Here is an 18,648-nt window from a genome sequence, read left to right on the forward strand (position 1 = left end):
TGCCTGCTTAAAAGATTGGGAAGGATCAACCTCAGGGGCTGCTCACGTTACTTTGCGGTGCTGGCATTTGGCATGAGAGAACGCAGCTTACAAAACTGTGTTCACGGTCTTTGGGAGTGCCCTGTAACCTGGGCCGGGAAGCGGCACCGCTGCGATAGTGAGAGCACTGGACCGATCTGGAGTTGGAAGTCTTGTGCTTTGAGACTCAGTCTCTAGTTTTAATTTGTAAAACGGGATTGACACTTGCTGCCCGGGGTCTTAGGGATCGAATCAGTCTGTGAAATGTATGTCCTTGTCACAGATCTGGGATATGACAACATGTACTTAAACCCATTATGCTGTAAGCGCTGTGTTCTGCCTGTCTATTTCCCTCTGCACTGGACCCCGGCTCAGTGTATGTTTGCCGAATGAATGAATGAACACGTGCGAGAACAGCTGACCCCTTAGAGAGCAGGGAGCGTGGTTTTCTTACACTGCCGCACTAGTTCCTGACTCACAGCTCTCAATCTTCTTGGCTGTCGTGCGGGACTGTGTAGATAGATGAACAGGAGCAGGAGGGACTTGAGGGGCCTGGTGGGAGCGGGGTCAGAGACACGTGCCTTCAGAGCCTGGTGTCCGGCACAGCTCACGGACCCCTTTCTTGCCCGCAGCTCCCTCTCTCCTCCTATTATCCCGATACATGAAGGACTTCAGAAGGAATGGATGGTCCAGGGTAGTTAAGAGATGTTGTGAATCCATCATCAAGGCAGAGCAGTGGCTACAACGGGCTCACTTTTCTAGAAGCCTGACTGTGCGCCAGGTTCAGTGTCTGTCTGTTTCGTGTTCACGGTCCCGGCTGGTTCAGGGCTCAAGCTGGAATTTTAGCCTGGGAAGCCTGCCTCCCTGGCTTCTGAACCCACCCTCTACACACACTGCTTCCAGACAGAAGGCTGTCCCAGAGCCTCTCCTGACACCTTTAGAGAAGGAAAGTCACGACACCTGGAGCTCCTCTGGGAACCCACTGCACATTCCATGTGGATTTGGCTCTTCCATTGTTTGGCTCCTAAAGCATATTTGCCATGGGTGCATCGTGTTGTCTGTGGTCAGACGGTATGTTCCTTGAGGATGGGGAATGTATCCCCCTCCCTCCTGTACACCGCCACGTGGCACTAGACCTTACTCAGTTCCACTGGGCTTCGGAGTGATGCACTCAGCAGATTCCCAGAGGGCTTTCTGCCCCTCCCCGTATCCCAGGACAACGGGTCAGCAGAGCATCCTCTGCTCGCCCCAAGAAGTACCTGCTGGGTCTCTCTCTTTGCAAATGAACGCCAGCCCATTCCTGAATCCACCTCGCTACAGTTTTATATTCTAATTCCACAACGAGAGCAGCACGGTCACGGACATACAACAGACACGCTCCAGTGTTCTGTCTGCATTATAGTGGCTAGGAGCTCAGATTCTAGACTCAGGCCGTGTGAGTCTGAATCCTTATTAGCTGGGGGCTTAGTCTAGTTACTCAAGCCCTCTATGTCTCAGCTTCCTCATCTGGGTGTAAAAATAGCAAAAACTGATTTATTGTGAGGATCAAACAACAAAATGTACGTAAAGTGCTTTGCACAATGCCTGGCGTGTTGTTGGTGCTTACTTCATGTTACACTGGGCACTCAACAAACATTTGTTGTTGAATGAGTGTATAAATGAATGAGTGAATGAATGCATGCATGAAAAGGTATGTCACCATGAGAGAATGGGAATACTGGTCTCAGAACTTTGGACTCGATTAAGGAGGCATTGAGGAAGCTCTTGATGATTTGTGAGGACTGAGACACAAGGGCAAAAGGGAATGGCATAAATAGAAAGATGCTCTAGAAGGATCACGTAGGCAGGAGTGGTGGCTGGATTCAACACAGGTGAGATTAGAAGTGGGGAGAAACGTCAGGTGGCCATGACAATCTTCCAGCCGAGAAGAAGGGAGGAGTTGAGCTGCAGCAGCAAGTGTGTCAGTGGGTCAGTAAGGGGGGTAAGACGGCTGTGAAGGCGGAAATCAACACAGGACACGGCGAGGACCTGAGGGGAAGAGGGGGTGCTTAGTGCCTTGGTCAGTGAGAGGACGGAGCAGCCTTTTGAGACAGAGGCAAGCCCGGAAGAGCTGACGAATTAGACGTGCAGAGAGTATGGAGATGTTAGGGAAAGTAATTCCATTTTAAATCATTTTTTAAGAATGTGATGACAGGCCTAGCTCATACCTGGTACCTGTACGAGGCGGGAATGGTCTCTGCCTTCCCTCCTACCCCCCAGAATCATCTTCCATCCTCTTCAGATGCTCTCTAGCAGAGATGGGATGTGGCTGACTCCCTAATACCCATTTGCTCTGACATGTTCAGTCCAAGCCGATTGTAGAAGGTTCTACTCCTTTTTGATAGGAACACATTTGCCGTGGAAATGAATGGGATGTCACTCAAACAATACTTTTGATCAAGATATGGGATTTCATGCCTGTCTGATGGTCCAGCCTCAGTTAATATTGAAGGTCCCCTTTGGATGTCTATTATAGCAAATGTTTTCATAAATCTTTTGAATGAGAAACACACACAACAAATGGAACCCTTCAGGTGTAGAAGGTCAGATCTTTTTCCTTCTCCCCATCTCCATGCCCCTGGTCTCAGCAGCCGTCTCCTCTTGCCCGGGATTTAGGCTCTTCCACGAGAGCCAACTGCCTGACCTTGCTGGATCTCTGCTCTTGCCCCTCTGATGACCTTCAAGCTGCAGCCAGTGGAATCTTCCAAAGTCTATCCCTAGTTATGACATCCCCTTTGTTGACACTTTTTAGTGGCTTCCCCATCTTCCTCCATGACAACCAAATTGTCACCTTGGCCTCCAAGTCCTACATACTCTGGTCCCTGTCAAGTTGTAGACATTTCTCCACCTCCAAGTAACAGCTGGCATCAGCCAGAAATGTCCTTCCCTTTCCATCCCCTGGTTCATGCCTCCTTAAACTTCAGATCTTGGTTCACATGTTCCTTCCTCCATGAAGTCTTCCGTGATTCCTTAGACTAGATTAGGCCCCTTCGCCTTTCCTTCGGTGCACTTAGCACAGATTTTAATTTGGTCTGTGATTCTTGAAATAATGTCAGCCTCTACCCTCCGGCTCCATATGGGTCTCCTGTCTGTTTTTATTGTCAGTGGGAGTCACAGGGCCTGGCACAACGGGGATGCTCAGTTAACATGCACGTAATAGAAGGATGTGTTTGGACCAAAGCACTGAAAACATTGAGGAGACTTTCTGGAGGGCATTCTGGCCTTTCCCAGAGTTGTCTTTTGGGATGTAGATAGCATAAATATCATGGGCATTGTCTCCCACAGGCCTTATTAAAAGAGACAGTATAAGACATAATCTTCCCTTAGATGTGGCCAGCAAAGGCTTAAGCCACAAATATTTCATCCTGTCAGGATAATAGAGAGATAAAAGACAGGGGATCAATTCTAAAATTAAAATCAGCCACTAGTTTGCTTGTCAACCAGCTTACACTGATTGTTGAGAGATTAAATTAAAAAAAGAAACATGCTAGCCAAAAAGTGGTTCTTATTTTATATATAATTTTAAATTTAGGGAAATCCATTGTGTGCTGACTTTGGGGGAAAAGGGGATGAGTCAGCACATTTCTTTTTGTTTCCCAGCCTGATTCAGTAGAAACAAAACCCCCAAAGCTGCATCTGTCTCCTCACCACGAAAGACAATATGAGGCCTTGAGCTCCCCTTAAAGGGTTTCTGCTGGAAGATGGGCTGTCTAGGGCTAAGGGTTTTCTTTAGTGAACGAGATTGTTCACTCATCTTTACAGTAACGTGGCTGACAGCTCAGAACAGGCACTCAAAGGAATGGGGGAAGGTGGCCCCAGATTACGAGAAAAGTCATTGTTTTTCTAATTGTAAAAGCAACATATGCTTGCTGTTTCTGGAGGTTTCGGGGTGCCAATTAACCCAGCTTCCAGTTGGTTCATCTACTGAAGAAAGATTCAAAGAGTCCAATGAAGATCAAAATACACTATGAGCTTAATTACTTCTGAAAGACGGGTTTCTGGTATATTCCATCAGAGGACACAACTTAGGTCAGGGCAGAAGTGAGCCTTCCTGCAATTTCTAACCCTCATCTCCCCTCATCTCCCCACCCTGCTCTTATTAGCCAGGCCTGAGGACCCATCTCGGTGAAGCTGGTGCTGCAGGAGACCATCGCTTGGAATACTCCACAGAGGGGGCGGCAGGGCTCACCCACACTCGACTGAGGGAAGACAGCAAGGCTAGCTCATGGCCTTTCCAAGGCAGGGGCTCTACCCCCTCCCCAGTTAGCAGGGACCAGCGGTTGCCAGGGCTTGCTTCCTCCCGCCCTCCTCTCCCTGAGAAGATGTTTCCATGGGGAGGAGTGAGGGCGTGAGTCGGGGGCAGGGGGTAGGTGTTTGCCTGTCTATACAGTTACCTCGTGGAAAGATGAGGCGGATGAGAAATGTAACCCCCTCCACCACCCCATACATACATCAGTCACCCCAAATAGAAAAATACAGAGAATCTCCACCAGAGACAACTACTATCAACATTCCAGTGCCCTTCCATCCAGGCTGTTTTCTAAGATGCCTGGATTTATAGCCTTCAGCCTTCGCACTCCAAGTCCCAAACAGCCCCAGCGGCTGTTGGGCCCTCGTTTATCTAGTCCTCTATTTCTTCTTCTCTCTTATCATATGTTTTCTTCCCAGATGAGAAAAAAGGACCAAAAATGCCCTAAGAAGAGGAAATTGGTCAGGGAGATGGAGATAGAAAACATGAAACTCTTAAAATAAATTTGGAAGCATATCTTACATCTTCTAGATGGTCTGTAATCAATAAGCACCTTCACTATCATCTATAAGGGAGATTTGGAGGACTTGAGCCTATTGTCAAGTATTTCTAGGATCTCTTTTTTCTGTTTCTATTTGGAACAACAATTTACACCATAAGGAGAGCTTTTGTGCTAATTCTAAAGGCGTATAAATGACATCCTCTTAGGAGAAAAAAAGAGAAAAAAAAAAGTCAAGTGAAGTCAGGGCACCAGTGATTACTTATATCTGAGATGGACCCTCAGGTCTTCTTTTGTGGCCTCCATCCTTACCCTGTGCTCCAGGGTCATATAGCTATCTGCCTACTGAACACCTTTACTATGCTGTCCCACCACAAACTCAATAGGGACAAATCTGCATTCACTGTGCCTTCCTCCTTCTAAAACCAACAGCTGGTCCTTAATGACACCACTGAGAAACAAACTGCCCATCCCATGGCTTAAGCAGAAGGGGGAGCGTTGTTGGTGCTTCTTTAGGTTTTTTTTTCCCCTGTATTTTCACTCTGGAATTTTTATTGGACCTATTCTGTTCTCTTTAAAATATTTCAGATTTTTCTCTGACTTTTCTATTATCTCGCATTCCTGGAGGTGCTAATTCTCGTTTCCCTTGTCATTTACACGGGCTTTTGTGAATCATGTGTTTTGTAATTTTGATTTTGGGTCATCTTTAATAATATTCTTCTTCTTCTTTGTTTTTGATGTGGGAATCTCAGGTAACCTGGGCTGTACAAATATCCCTATAGAACTATTTTCGGTTGACTTCAGCTTGGGCCCATGGGACGCAGGGCTGCTGATTTGGGACCAGTTTTGAGGTCAACATTTACTGGGAATTCCATTCCTAGGCTGGTATTAGAAATTTGAACACCAGTCCGCCCCATTCCAAATATACACTTTATGAGGCTAGCTGGGGTTTCACTTTCTCTATTTTTAATGAAATCTTTGTTCAATCCAGGACACCTGGAGACAATTCTCTCTGTTGCCCCTTCTCTGGACTGAAGTTTTACTTGTCCCTTTTTTCACAGAGGAAGCATCTCTCTGGGGCCCCAGCCTTCGTGGGATTCTCATTTGCAGAACCCACTTCTTTTGTCCCAACCCCCAAGCACGGGGTCCTCTCTCTGGGTCCTGAATAGCCCGTTGGGGTCCCGTGACCTCAACTCACCAGCTTAGTGCTCTGAGCTTACATCCCTGATTTGTTTCTGCTTCCCAGGGATTTCTTTGACTCTTCCAAGCTTGGTCAGGCATTAACAAAAATTCTGCCGACAATAATGGCTACTTGATGACATTTCAGTTGTAAATGTAAAGCCTTCTCTAAGCTTATTCTTTTTAAAACAAATACCCATAGCTCTTTAAAACAAGTAACCATCCTGGTCCTCAGAGGGCAGCAACTGTCTTTAATGCCCACATTCACACCTGGGCCTGAGCACACTAAGCGTTTGTTAAGAGGAATAAATGAATAAAGTTAGCATCTTGTCTAAGTTACATATAAAACTTCAGATACTAGAAAAGCTAAGAGGTGATAAATGTCACATTCCAGTAACAACCATGATATAGAATCATATGGACACGGTGGATACATTTACGAAAGGTTAAGCAGAGTCAGTTTTCCTTTGAATTTCTTTAAGGGACTTGCCAGTTTAATGCAGCCAAGTTCAGCCCAGGGGTGACTGCTTTCCGAGCCATTTCTAATTTGGGCTTGGTTTCCAGGAAGGATTTGCCCAGCTTAGCATCCCATGGTCACTGGCAGGTGGGTTCAGTGTCAGCCTGCAATCAAGCCATAACTTCAAGGACTGTCCTGGCACATGCCTGGCCAAAGCCAAGTTTTTCTGGAGTTATAATGGAATGCCCAAACCGTAAGCAATGCCCAAACTCTTCTCGGGGTCTAAGTGAAAGATCTGGGCCTGTGACTTTGCTTAGAATAAAACAGCTCCGGAGTTTAAGCACAGATCTGATAGCAGAGTATCATGGTGGTCCAAGAATTCATGACTTACTGTGTAATTTCGAATGAGGGAGACGTCAGTGCCATCTTGCAGATAGTGAGTTTCTGTGAAACTGCTGGCAATGAGACCTCTGTGGAAAAATAAAAACAACATAAAAGATGAGCGTAGAATCGCAATGATATGTTGCTTGTGGATGTCTAGGCTGTAGGGTGGCATGGGTCTGATTCCCTCCTTATTTTATAGATGACCTGCTGACGCTCCCTTAGGGCCTTCACCTGTTCAGGTTACCCAGGGAGAGCCAGAATGAGACTCAGGCAGGCGAGATTCAGATGCATGTGCTTTGAACAGTGGCCCCCAAAGTGCCCGTGGTGCCCTCCTCACCCGCTCCCACCTCATGCCTCCAACACACACAGGTGTGTGTGTACACGTGCACATGCACACACGTGCACACACCCTGCTACGAACAGCACACGCAGATTTCTGAGTTGGGAGAACCACCCTTCTGGAAGTCACAAGGCTCCACTATCTAGAATCAGCAGCTAAGCTACCCGCTGGAAAAATAATTTTGGACCCACAATATTGGCCCTGCTAGTTCTCCTGCAGGTGAGGGAGCCAGCTGTCAATATTAAAATGTCAAAGGATAGTTTAAAACAGCGATGAGGGGCTTCCCTGGTGGCGCAGTGGTTAAGAATCTGCCTGCCAATGCAGGGGACACGGGTTCGAGCCCTGGTCCGGGAAGATCCCACGTGCCGCGGAGCAACTAAGCCCGTGCGCCACAACTACTAAGCCTGCACTCTAGAGCCTGCAAGCCGCAACTACTGAGCCTGTGAGCCACAACTACTGAGCCCGTGTGCCTAGAGCCCGTGCTCTACAACAAGAGAAGCCGCCGCAATGAGAGGCCCGCGCAAGGCAATGAAGAGTAGCCCCCACTCGCTGCAACTAGAGAAAGCCCACACGCAGCAACAAGGACCCAACGCAGCCAAAAATAAATAGATAAAATAAATAAATTTATTAAAATAAAACAACGATGAAATGTTAGAAACAGTGCTGTAGGAGGTGAGGAAAAATGATTTTGGACACGTGGAAATACTGAATTTCTAAGATGACTTGGTAGAGAAGCAACACCTCTATTTACCCTAACTAAAATTGCGTGCAATCTACTACATCTTCACTGATGGTAGCAAAGCCTGAGTTTGTTTAGGTTTCAGACTATTTTGTGATTTCTTCTGTCATATGCACATTCTATCCTTCTCAACATCACTGCAACAAGTATTTCCTGTGCACCGACTACGTGCTGGGTGCTATACCAGCTACTGGGATATAAAGATAAATAAGGACACTGCCTGGTGAGGTGACAGACAAAACATAATACAGTGAGGGGAGGGCTGTCACAGAGGCAGGAACAGAGTCTTACTGGGTGAACGGACGCACAGCAGGTGGAGGGTAGTGAAAAGGGGAGGTTTAGAGAGAACACGGGGGGAGTCAGCCAGGCAAAGGAGGGCTGGGAGAAGGGGATTCCAGACAGAGGATGGCAAGGCCCGGAGACCCAAGGGTCTGGAATCTGGGGACCCAGGTTGGTGGGAAGCAGGGAAGAGCTGTAAACACCTCTGGATTTTATCTGTCTGGGCAGTAACGAGTCGAGAGTTGTTTTAAATACTGGACTTTGCAGGAGGTGCAGCACGCAGCAATGATGCTGTCCGCCTTCCCTGCCCAGGGAGTGCACTTTGCACCGCTAGGTTCTGCTGGGGTCGCTCCAGCCCCAGTCCCGAGATGAGTGTGGGACCCAAGCTAACCAATCTCTAAGCTTTCCTGCAGCCTGCCTGGAGCTAGGGCTTCTGGAGAAGAGGTCTTTCTTCCTTGTTCCCAAAGCTACACACAAATGCACTCCGGGCCTCCTTCAGCCTGGCCCTGGCAGCAGGGGGGCGCTGCCAGGGGAAAACGCAGCCATCACCAGCTGTGACAAAGGACAGAAAAGAGGAAATCTTCCAGTTGCCTCGGGGGCCCACTTTGCCTCTCCTTTCCCTCAAGAAACCCCTCTCTTTTGCTTCAGCTGGTTCCAGTTGGGTTTTGCAACCAGAGTCCTGATAAATATGGAAGGGAAGAAATCAAAGTGGCAACGCTGCAAATGTAACAGATGAGAGAGTGTTTCTTACAAAGTCAGATTTCTCAGACCCTCCCCCAGCCGAGTCCAGAACTGAGAGTCACCTCCCCGTTTTATACGGCTTTCGATTTATTTAGGACATGCCTGGTTTAAATCAGTTAGACCCTCACAGCGGGTCTGAGTTGCGCTCTACTTAACAGCGAGTGTTTGAGAAGAAAGTGCCAGAAATCTAAAAGGCAGACTATCTCTCACGCTCACTGACAGAGCTCACGGACTGTTCCGCACCCCTCACTTCTCCCTCTGCTCGGGAGGAGAGAAATCTGGCTGGAGGAGGTTAACCTCCCTGCAGCTTTTGGCCTCAAATTCCCATCTCCTAAGTGTCCCTCCTCTGGGTGTCACAGGGCCCCCGGGGCGGGCTTACTGCCAGCAGCCCCGCCTGGAGGATCAGGAGCAGAGGAAGGAGAGCGGGCAGGGGAGGTGATGGGGGTTTGGAGAAGGAGCTGGTGGTCGTCCTTCACGTGGAAGAGAGTTTCAGGAAGGGGTAGGAGGCTGGTGACCTTGCCGGGGCAGCAGCAGGGGTGGGCCCAGGAGGTGGGGAAAGGGAAGGTCATGGACATTTTCCAGAGGGTGGTTCTAAAGGGGAGCAGAGAGGTGGGGTGTGAAGAGGCGAGGGGGTCATCTAAAGGGACAGGCTGGAGAGATGGGGGCAGGGTTGCAGAGCAACAGGTGGCCGGTGCCCAGAGCACAGGTGACAGCGAGGACAGAAGCCGTCGCCTGAGTGAGGTGGGACCCGTAAAGGCCTAACGGTTTTGGTGAAGGAGGGAGCTTAGTAAGCTTCAAGATCACAGAGAAAGGCGAAAAGGAAAATTTAATATAATTGAAATTATGATTACTTATTAATGCTTTACTATTCAATAATCATTTTATTTTACTTATCTCTTATTCATAATTTAGTAATTCTGTTCCTAACAATGTTGGATCCTCCTTTCGGACAAATCAAGGTATATGAATACCTAATACTAAGAACAGTAGCACAAAGAGGAGGAATTTGTAGACCAAAGACAGAGAATTGCACGGCTTTCTAACTGAAAGATGGATGTCCAAGAAGACGGTTCCCTTCACAGACGAAAAACACGGAAAATCCGTCTGGAGAGCCGGAGACGGGGGTGGGGGTTGGTAGACTGCAGTCAGCGAGCTGGTGGACAAGAAGAATGTGGGCTTTAATGGCAGTCAAATGAATGATGAGGCTTTAAAATGTCACTCAGTCCAGTAAGACAAAGACCCATGAATATTCCTGCCTAAGGAACCCCGCTGTTTTTCACTGTGTCCAAACGCCACTTAAACAGAAGTACAAGCACGATCATACTCTGAGCTCTAGCGAGTTCTTCAGTCCTATCCTATGTCTCCTTTTATTGACAGAGGTGGAAATGGGGGCTCCTGAGGACAGCCTGAGAGTGTCCCCCCACAGCTAAGACACTGAAGGACACACCCCTTTTTGAGTTTTCCTCAGAGTCTGGAAAAGAAACGCCGACGTACAGCTCAGACACACTGATACCACTGTGAGTGGCACATCTTCCCACACGGAGCCCAGATGGGGGCTGATGTTCCGTGAGGACGCAGGCTCGGCCTTTCCCACAGCAGCCCCAGTACGCAGAGCTCAGGAGATCCAGAGCTTTCTCAAGCCTCGGCTTCCCACGAGAGGCTGGAACAGGAGACGGAGGGAAGCCGCGTGGCCTGGCCTCTGAGGCCGGCGCCCCGTCCCGTGGGTCTGGGAACTGGGAGTTGGAGATCCCCACACTGCTGTCAGAACCCATCCCCTCTCGACTCCAATTTCGTCTCAGTGCCAGGCGGTCCACCGCATGTTTCCCTTAGGCTGTGAAGAGCCCAGGGCAGTGACAGTGCCCAGGTCCCACGCTGGGGTCATACCACTGCCCCGCTGGAAACCCCTGAACGGCTCCCCATCCCACTTGGATACAATCCCAACGCCTTCCACCACCTCCCAAGCGCTCCCAACCTCACCCTCCTAGTGCATGATGCCTACCTTCCCTGTGGCTCGCTCTCCCCCAACCAACACGCCTTCTGCCTCGTTCTAGAACATTCCACACCCTCTCCCCCCTTAGGGCCTTTGCATTTGCTCTGCCTTGTGCCTGGGCCATCCTCCAGCTGGCTCTTTCCCATCCTACAGGTATGAGTTTAAACATCTTTGCAGAGGGCCCTTTCCAGGTCATCTGATCTCAGTAGCCTCCACCACCAGCATTCTCCACATCACAGACCCCCTTCGGTTTCCTATTTTGTTTATTCACCTGTTTATTTATTCATCTATATCCCCTCAAGAATTTAAGCCAAAAGAAGGCTCTTTGCTCACTGTGACCCCACCCCCAGCCCAGGCACTGTGATAAGCCCTTTATACGTACTGCTGGGTTCTGGCTCTGTGGGTTAGATGCTAATTTTATCCCAATTAAAAAAGGACGCCGAGAGACAGGGAGGTTAGCTGACCTGCCCAAGGTCACACTGCATATGGCAGCATCCAGGTGGTTTTGCTTCAGAACTTGCTCTCTTAATTACTGTGTGGCGCTGCCTCTGGGGGCTGGTCAAGGATAACTGCTGAGTGCCTGCTATAGGTGCTGTACCAGGTGCTGGATAAATACACGCTGAGCGGGATAACCGATGGATGGACCGGTGGGTGGGTGGGTGGGTGGACGCATGGATGATTGGATTTGAGGGGAATGCTGCAGGCACACTCTCCCTTTGTCTAGGGCTATCCCTTCCCAACCCCGGCAACACATGACTCACATCCCTCTTAGGTACCATGACCTGCCAAGGAGCCATGGATGAAACTGGGAAGGCACTCGGTCACAGTTTTCTGAGATGCGTGTCTAATTTAAAAGGGGCCGGAAGTCAAAGGTCCCTTGAGAAAGCTGAGAAAAGTGGGTGGACAATGGCCATATTGGAAATGTGACAGCAGTGGACCTATTTCCCTTAGATTTCCCCAAGGAGAAAATCCAATTACATGGATTCTGTATGTCAGCAAATGGAGACAGAAGATGAATGCATAATTTCATGAGAACATTCTTTTTCTCTGCTTATTAGATTAGCTGATCTAACGAGGCATTCTGTTCCTCTCTATGCCAGAAAATAAAATGCCAGGAATTGATTTTGCTGTTCTCCATTTGTTTTTTGTTGCAAGTGACACCTCAATATTCTCTCATTTCACCAACATTTATTGTGTGGGACTTTGGGTATAAGACCGCAAGAGCTCCCCATAGAGTGGAGGACAGACCCAGAGAGTGATCAGAGCCCCGTGACAGAGATACACCTAAAGCACTGTGGGAGTTCAAGGAAAGGCTTCTAACCCCGGGGAGGTGGTATCCAAGTGAGTCGTGAAAGACGGGGAAGAAGGAGTCAGGCTGAGAGGGGCTTAGTGAGGTGGGGAGGTGGGGAAGAATGAAGAAGAGAGCATTCCAGATAAAGTTACTACATCCTCAAAGGCATGGAGGCATCGAGGGTACAGAAACAGCATGCTAGTGAGGGATGGGCACAGGGGATGTAAAACTCTATGGTGTTTCAAGTTGTTGAGGTGCAGGGTTTGAGGTAGGGAGACGTGCTGCTGTTCAGATGGGCAGGTTGGGGACAGGAGTCACTGACTTTATCCCGCACGATGGGGAACCGTGGCAGTGACCTGAACAGATGAAAGCTTTGGAGCTAAGCGCCACTCTGACAGTCGTGTAGATAAGGCTCTGAGGGAGAAAAGACAAACAGGCAGCGGGAAGGTTAATTAGGAGGCTGGTGTGAGCATACGAACAAAGGGTGAGACCAGGACAGGAGCCTCTGGGATGGGAAATTCAGGAGATGGGCAGAATTAGGAACCTCAGCTGTCAACTGAGACGGGTAATTCCTAACGGAGGGAAAGAAGAGGGTGAATTCAGCCTTGGCCGTGTTGAGTGCGAGGGGCCTGAGCCCAGTCTTCTAGATATTCCAGCGAGCAGCCGACTCTGTGACCCTAAGGTGTAGGAAGGGGCTTGGAGTGAAGACAAAGATGCAGACGCTCAGACAGCACACGCTTGCTTTATGTGAGGACGAGTAAAATCTTTTCCTTTCCAGTCGACTACTGTGTTTTCTGATTTCAAAGTCTTTGGGTGGATAGGGCTGAAAATGATCATTTAGAATTTACACTGAAACATTATGATGTAGATACCGTACCTCCTTATAAAATTTGTTGCATTTCTGAAATGATTTCAGTATCGAAATAAGAACCATTATGCCCCAAACTGCTTCTTTTAGAACAATATTGAAATGATCCTACTCTAAACCTACCATTGTATAATTTAGTTATATTGTTAAATGAGGTGGATTTCACCAAAATGACATTTTATTCCCCAAAGCATAGGAAAGCAGGAAGAAATACCTGCTCAGTTTTACATCTGGAAGGGAGCCCTTTCTCTACCCAACCTTTGGAATGAGTTAACTATCCCACTCTTGTGTTCTGCCAAGGTTCTGTTACAGAATTTCCCCTGTTCTGTTCTGTTTCTTGTTGGCTTGTCTTCACCCACGTTGGGTTGAGCTAAGGGGCAAAAACTACATCCCTAAACCTAGCATAATGCCTAGCTCACAGTAAACGCTTAACCAATAAACAGAGGGCACAAACTGAACCGTTATCACAGAAAAGCAACTCAGTTTGGATAGAATGTATTCAAACTAATTGGATCAATTAAAAATTGAAAGAAATTTCTTTCATTTTAAAAATCTCTAACTTCTCTTTTTGGTTTGAAATTGTTGTCACCGATAGTGGAGGGGGTGTGTGGGGTGTGGATAATCACATTCACTTCCTTGTTATTTCAAGAGTTCCCAGTGCTGTCAGGTCATCAGGACCAGCCCTGACAACTTGACCTCAACGTTAGAACTGCTTAAATGAGAGAAACAGGGAAAGGAAAGCTTAAAGATTGGCATCAATTACTTAGAATATGAAAATCTCATTGATGACATGTCACCTTTCTCCTATTATTTCTTTGAAGACTATGCGTATGGTTTGCTGGTTTAATTATTCTATGCAGCATATTCAAGCAAAAGCATCACAAGACAGCTCTTGTTTGTCAATTAACATCAGAAGGCACTTCAGATACTCTCTGCAATTAAATCACGCAAACACTGGAGGCTTCAGTGATCTTCCTAGTGAAACCCATTTGGTGTTCAAAGGATCCAACCCAGTTTTCTGCTGAAGATTTACTCCACCACAAGTTATTATTCCACAAATTACAAAATCATTCATATATAAATTTGGGTAATGGTTTTCTTTTATGAGAATTTGGAAGTACAGCTACAAAGGCGTTCACACGAGGGATAAACTGCTTGGAGCGTTAACAAAACGCAGCGCACAATAAAAATCATAATTAAAAATCATGATCAGGATTTTCCCAGTTACTGAAAAGAATATCCTTTATTGAAAATTATCTATTCCTCAACCAGAGCTAAGTAAATATAGAGAAAAGATTGAGGAAAAAAGCCAATATGTACCCAGACTGGATTCTGGATTCTTTCACACTCTGGAAGAACTCACTCTGGTTTTTAGTGAAAACGCTAGCCTGGTTAGAATCATGGGACTCAACACTGATGTCATTGGATCTTCTGGACTATTTTATGGAGAGATCAGACAACTGAATAATTCCCTATAAAGACAGTGAATTGAGGTATGAAATGATAGGAAGGAAATGGAAACTAAGAAAAAGAATCAGAGATCTGGTACTTTCTACATCTGAGCTTTGGCTGAATTTCTTTCAGAACGTGTTTTTTGCAAATATTTATGAGTTTTGTTTTCCTTGTGGGAAGAGTCATCATAACCTGTTAAATAACTTATGCTCTGGGTTCTCGATTTGGGGAGTGAAAGCAAAGCACCACCACATCGCCATCCCCGTCTTGTCACTTTCATCAGCTTGTCCACCTCCCCTCCAGCTCCTGCCATTTGTTGGATCAGAGTGTGTCGGGCCCTGGGCCACCTGCTTGTCAACTGCATTTTCTTACTCTTTCTGGGCAAGAGACGCTGTGTGGTAGGAACTGTTATCAACTGCCTAACCAGGAAGAGGAAAACACTCAGAGAAGTGAAGTGATTTGTCCAAAGCCGCATAGCCGTGCTGGTAGAGACTGAACTTGTCTCTCTTTGGCTCCAAAGCCAGCCTCATCCTAACCACTGGTCAACACTGCCTTGCCAGGAAGACATGATTCTGAAGGTCTGAAAAAAAAGCAGCAGCAAATCATATTCCCTCTTTTTCTGAAATCATTTTTCCCACAGAGCTAATGGGGCTTATGCTGTTTCTCTCAGCACTCAATTCAATTTAGCTATAAAATTCAAATTATTTTTGGTTACGATTTCAGCATTTTGGGATCCCAACAATTTAGGGATCTGTACATCTGTACAAACAGTGAAGCATTTACATTTGGTTTTCTTTTGTTATTTTCCATTTACTAAGAGACTCAAAATGATCAAAACAACTTTTTTTTCCTGGAATTAAAAAAAAAAAAAGTTCCCTTTCTCCAGCTCTTTCTCATTTAGTTTCACAAACCATAATAAATAAAACTGTTGATACAGCATTTCAGAAACTGTAGGGGACAATTACGTTTCCTGCAAAATAATTTCTTACTATACTGCTTCCATTTTAAGTCACAAGTACACAGAATTTTGGATCCAATCCTGTGGCACTGACACTGAAATATGCTGCTATTCCTGACATTTCCGACTATTCAGATGACCCTCTCCATTCATGAAGTGAACAGATTACATATGCCACTGTGGACAGTTTTAGACTCGTGGAAATCTCTTTAAGAACAGCAGGGCTGATTTGTCAACTGCGTTTTCCAGCTGGAACCTGAAAGCACGTGAAAAATGGTGGGTTCCTGCCTTTATAGCTCCACAGCTGTCATTCTACATGGGCCTAAAGCTTTGGGCTACTTTTCCCCCTTTTAAATGACCATCTGTGGTTCGAAAGTCTTTTGCCTGTGGGCTTACAACCGTTCTAGGCTGTTTTTTTGGGGGGGCTGTGCCACGTGGCTTTCGGTATCTTAGTTCCCCGACCAGGGATCGAACCTGCCACAGCAGTGAAAGCGCAGAGTCTTAACCACTGGACCGCCAGGGAATTCCCTGTTCTAGGCTGTTCTTGATGTGATAAGACTGTCTTCATAGTATGAGATCTATCAAGCTTAATTAACATAATTTTTAGAAAAATAGGGCTGTAAAACAGGAAAAGTTGAAAACCCAGTAAACTATTATTTCCAAAGGTAAATAAAGCCCCACACCCACTTCTCTCAGAATGGATTGCAAAAATAGATTCTATAGGTTAGCTTCCATTGTGTTCTTCAAACATCACTGCCAACATAGGCAAAACAGCCGTTCTTTTTAGGCTTCAGAACTTTCCCCTTCCTTTTGAAAAATACCAGTTGGCTGTAATAGCAGCAGCAGTAGATAATATTTGTTTGAACTCTTACTAAGCAAAAGCACCTTATAGGCATTGTTTTATTTAACTTTTACAACAGCCATAGTCGGCAGATGCCTGTTTGAAGATGAGGAACCTAGGCTCAGAGAGGTTAAGTGACTCATCCATGGTTGCACAGATAGTACTGTATAGATTATCTGACTTTGCCATCCAAGCTCTTCCTACCACACTTACACACTTGCCTTTTGTGCTCATCTCCCCTTAAATGGACACTGTATTTAATATGCCAATACCTGACTTTGAAAACAATTAGAAATTGTAGCTTGGCTTGGGTGGGTCTGTCCATTTCCCATTTATTGCCATGGGTTCCAAATGGAAAGGCACAGTTAGGAATGATACGAATCAGGATTCTGTTCACCTCTAGTCTGAGGAATAATCACGTAAGTGTGGTGATTTTATGTGTACTGGTGTAGGGAAGGTTGACACTATTCCATAGAGAGGTGTATGTAAATTTCAGTAGTGCAGGTAAATGAAGAATCAAGCCCATTTATATTTACTCACTGGTGCTAACCATCATTTGAAAATAATCAAGTAAGTTTGACACCAGAAGCCGAGTCAACTTTATTCATTTCCTAGTTGCCCATCTTGCCCTCCACGGAGGTGGTATTTACGAGCTGCTGCTCACCAACCCCCATTTGGTCCACATTTTGCAGAGACATGTTACAACCAGTGGTTCTTTAAATCTTTACAATAACAATGTGAGGTTGGCATTCTGGCCATTTTACGGATGTAGAAACTGAGGCTCAGAGGTGTTAGGACATTTGTCCAAGGTCACAGACCTACCAAGTGGCAAGAGACTGAGGCTGTTAGATGTTAACATACGTTACACCCAGCCTGTGGCCATCACTTGTACGTGGAAAGACATGCTTCCCTCCCCTCCAACAAAACCCTTGATTGATTATTCGAAGGACTGCTTTTACCGTATTGAATAACTCAATGGAGGGCACAGAGGGACTGAAGCTGAGAGAAGAGTCTCCCCTGGGCTCAGTGCTACAAGGGTTGGGGTGGGGTGTTCCTTAACCACTTTTGGGGCTCTAGCCTCTAAGTCAGTTCCCAGCTCCCCAAAGGCTTTCAGTCAATATCTGTGGAATGCTTGGGCTGATATATTTCCAAGTAATAAAAATGTGAAGGTAGACAAATCTACCTTCAAAATACACCTTTGGCAGCAGAGAAACAACAGTGGTTGAGGGCAAATCTGGTTCTGCCATTTTCTTCTCTTGTGATCTTGGGCATAAAATTTGACCTTGTGTTACTGGAGTTTCCTCATCTAAAATGGGAATAATAGGACATCCTCGTAGGGTTGTTGTGAAGATAAGATACATTAAACGCCTACAGCCATGTGCTCAATGAATGTAAGCAATGATTATTTTTAGTAAGCTGGTCGGCTTCTACCAGTCTTCCCGCCCATCTCCCTGGTCCGAGTGACCGTCTCCCGCACCTGCCCTTCTGTGATGGCCTGTATGCCAGCCTCCTGTTTTTACCCTTACCCCGTTCCCATCCAGATTTCACACAAGAGCCAGGCTGTCAAGTTTTTAAAATAAAAATCAGATCACATCACTCTCTCACTTAAAATCATGCACTGCTTCTTCCAGATCCCAGAATCAATTTTAACTTCCACAGAGTGGGCTGCCCCCCTGCCCCCAGGTCCAGCTCGCTTCACTTAGGCGCTGTTCACGTCTATCCTTCTTCTCTTAGTCTGGAACATTCTTCCCTCTTTCTCTGCCCCGCAAAGACTACTAGTGGCCCTCACCCTAAATGGCATTTCCTGGAGCAGCCGTCCCTGCCTGACCCTTTCTATGTCTGGTTCTCCTTTGTCGCCCCTCTTGCAGGATCCTGCTGTTTCTCTGCTCATCACATTTACTGCTTATTTGCTCTGTGACTTATTTGAGGTGTGCATCCCCCATTAGGGCAGGGGCCTCACCCGTCTGATCCCCTCTGTATCATCAGCCCTTAGATTCGGGCCTGAAACACAGTAGATGCTCCATGAAACATTTTTTGAAGGAATGTAAATATCAAGAATGAGAAAAATACATCAAAGGCACTCAGAGACAATACTGAGTCATTATGGAATTGCTGCTCTTTTAGGGTATGAGAAAGTGTCTCTTCCTACTCCCGAAACCAAAAACCACCACCGCCCCCCAAAACACACACACACACACACACACACACACAATCTCACAGATAAAAGATAATTTGACCCTTAAAAGTTCTGCCACCTAGAACAGATCTGGCCTTTTCTTCATACCGTGGAACAAATAATATACTTTTTTTTTTTTTAAATCTTC

At 46.5% G+C, this 18,648-nt stretch overlaps 1 protein-coding gene across 1 annotated transcript in view; it reads right to left on the reverse strand.

Annotated features, from left to right (window-relative positions):
- Window positions 1–18,648, reverse strand: part of ADAM12 (ADAM metallopeptidase domain 12) — a 387,856-nt gene that overhangs the window by 128,807 nt on the left and 240,401 nt on the right. Inside the window, exon 4 of the mRNA XM_082406618.1 lies at window positions 6,833–6,911. Coding sequence (XP_082262744.1) covers window positions 6,833–6,911 — 79 coding nt within the window. The remainder of the gene's footprint in view (window positions 1–6,832; window positions 6,912–18,648) is intronic.

This window comes from Balaenoptera borealis, assembly GCF_965194805.1.
Source record: "Balaenoptera borealis genome assembly, chromosome: 10".
Classification (NCBI taxonomy): domain Eukaryota; kingdom Metazoa; phylum Chordata; class Mammalia; order Artiodactyla; family Balaenopteridae; genus Balaenoptera; species Balaenoptera borealis.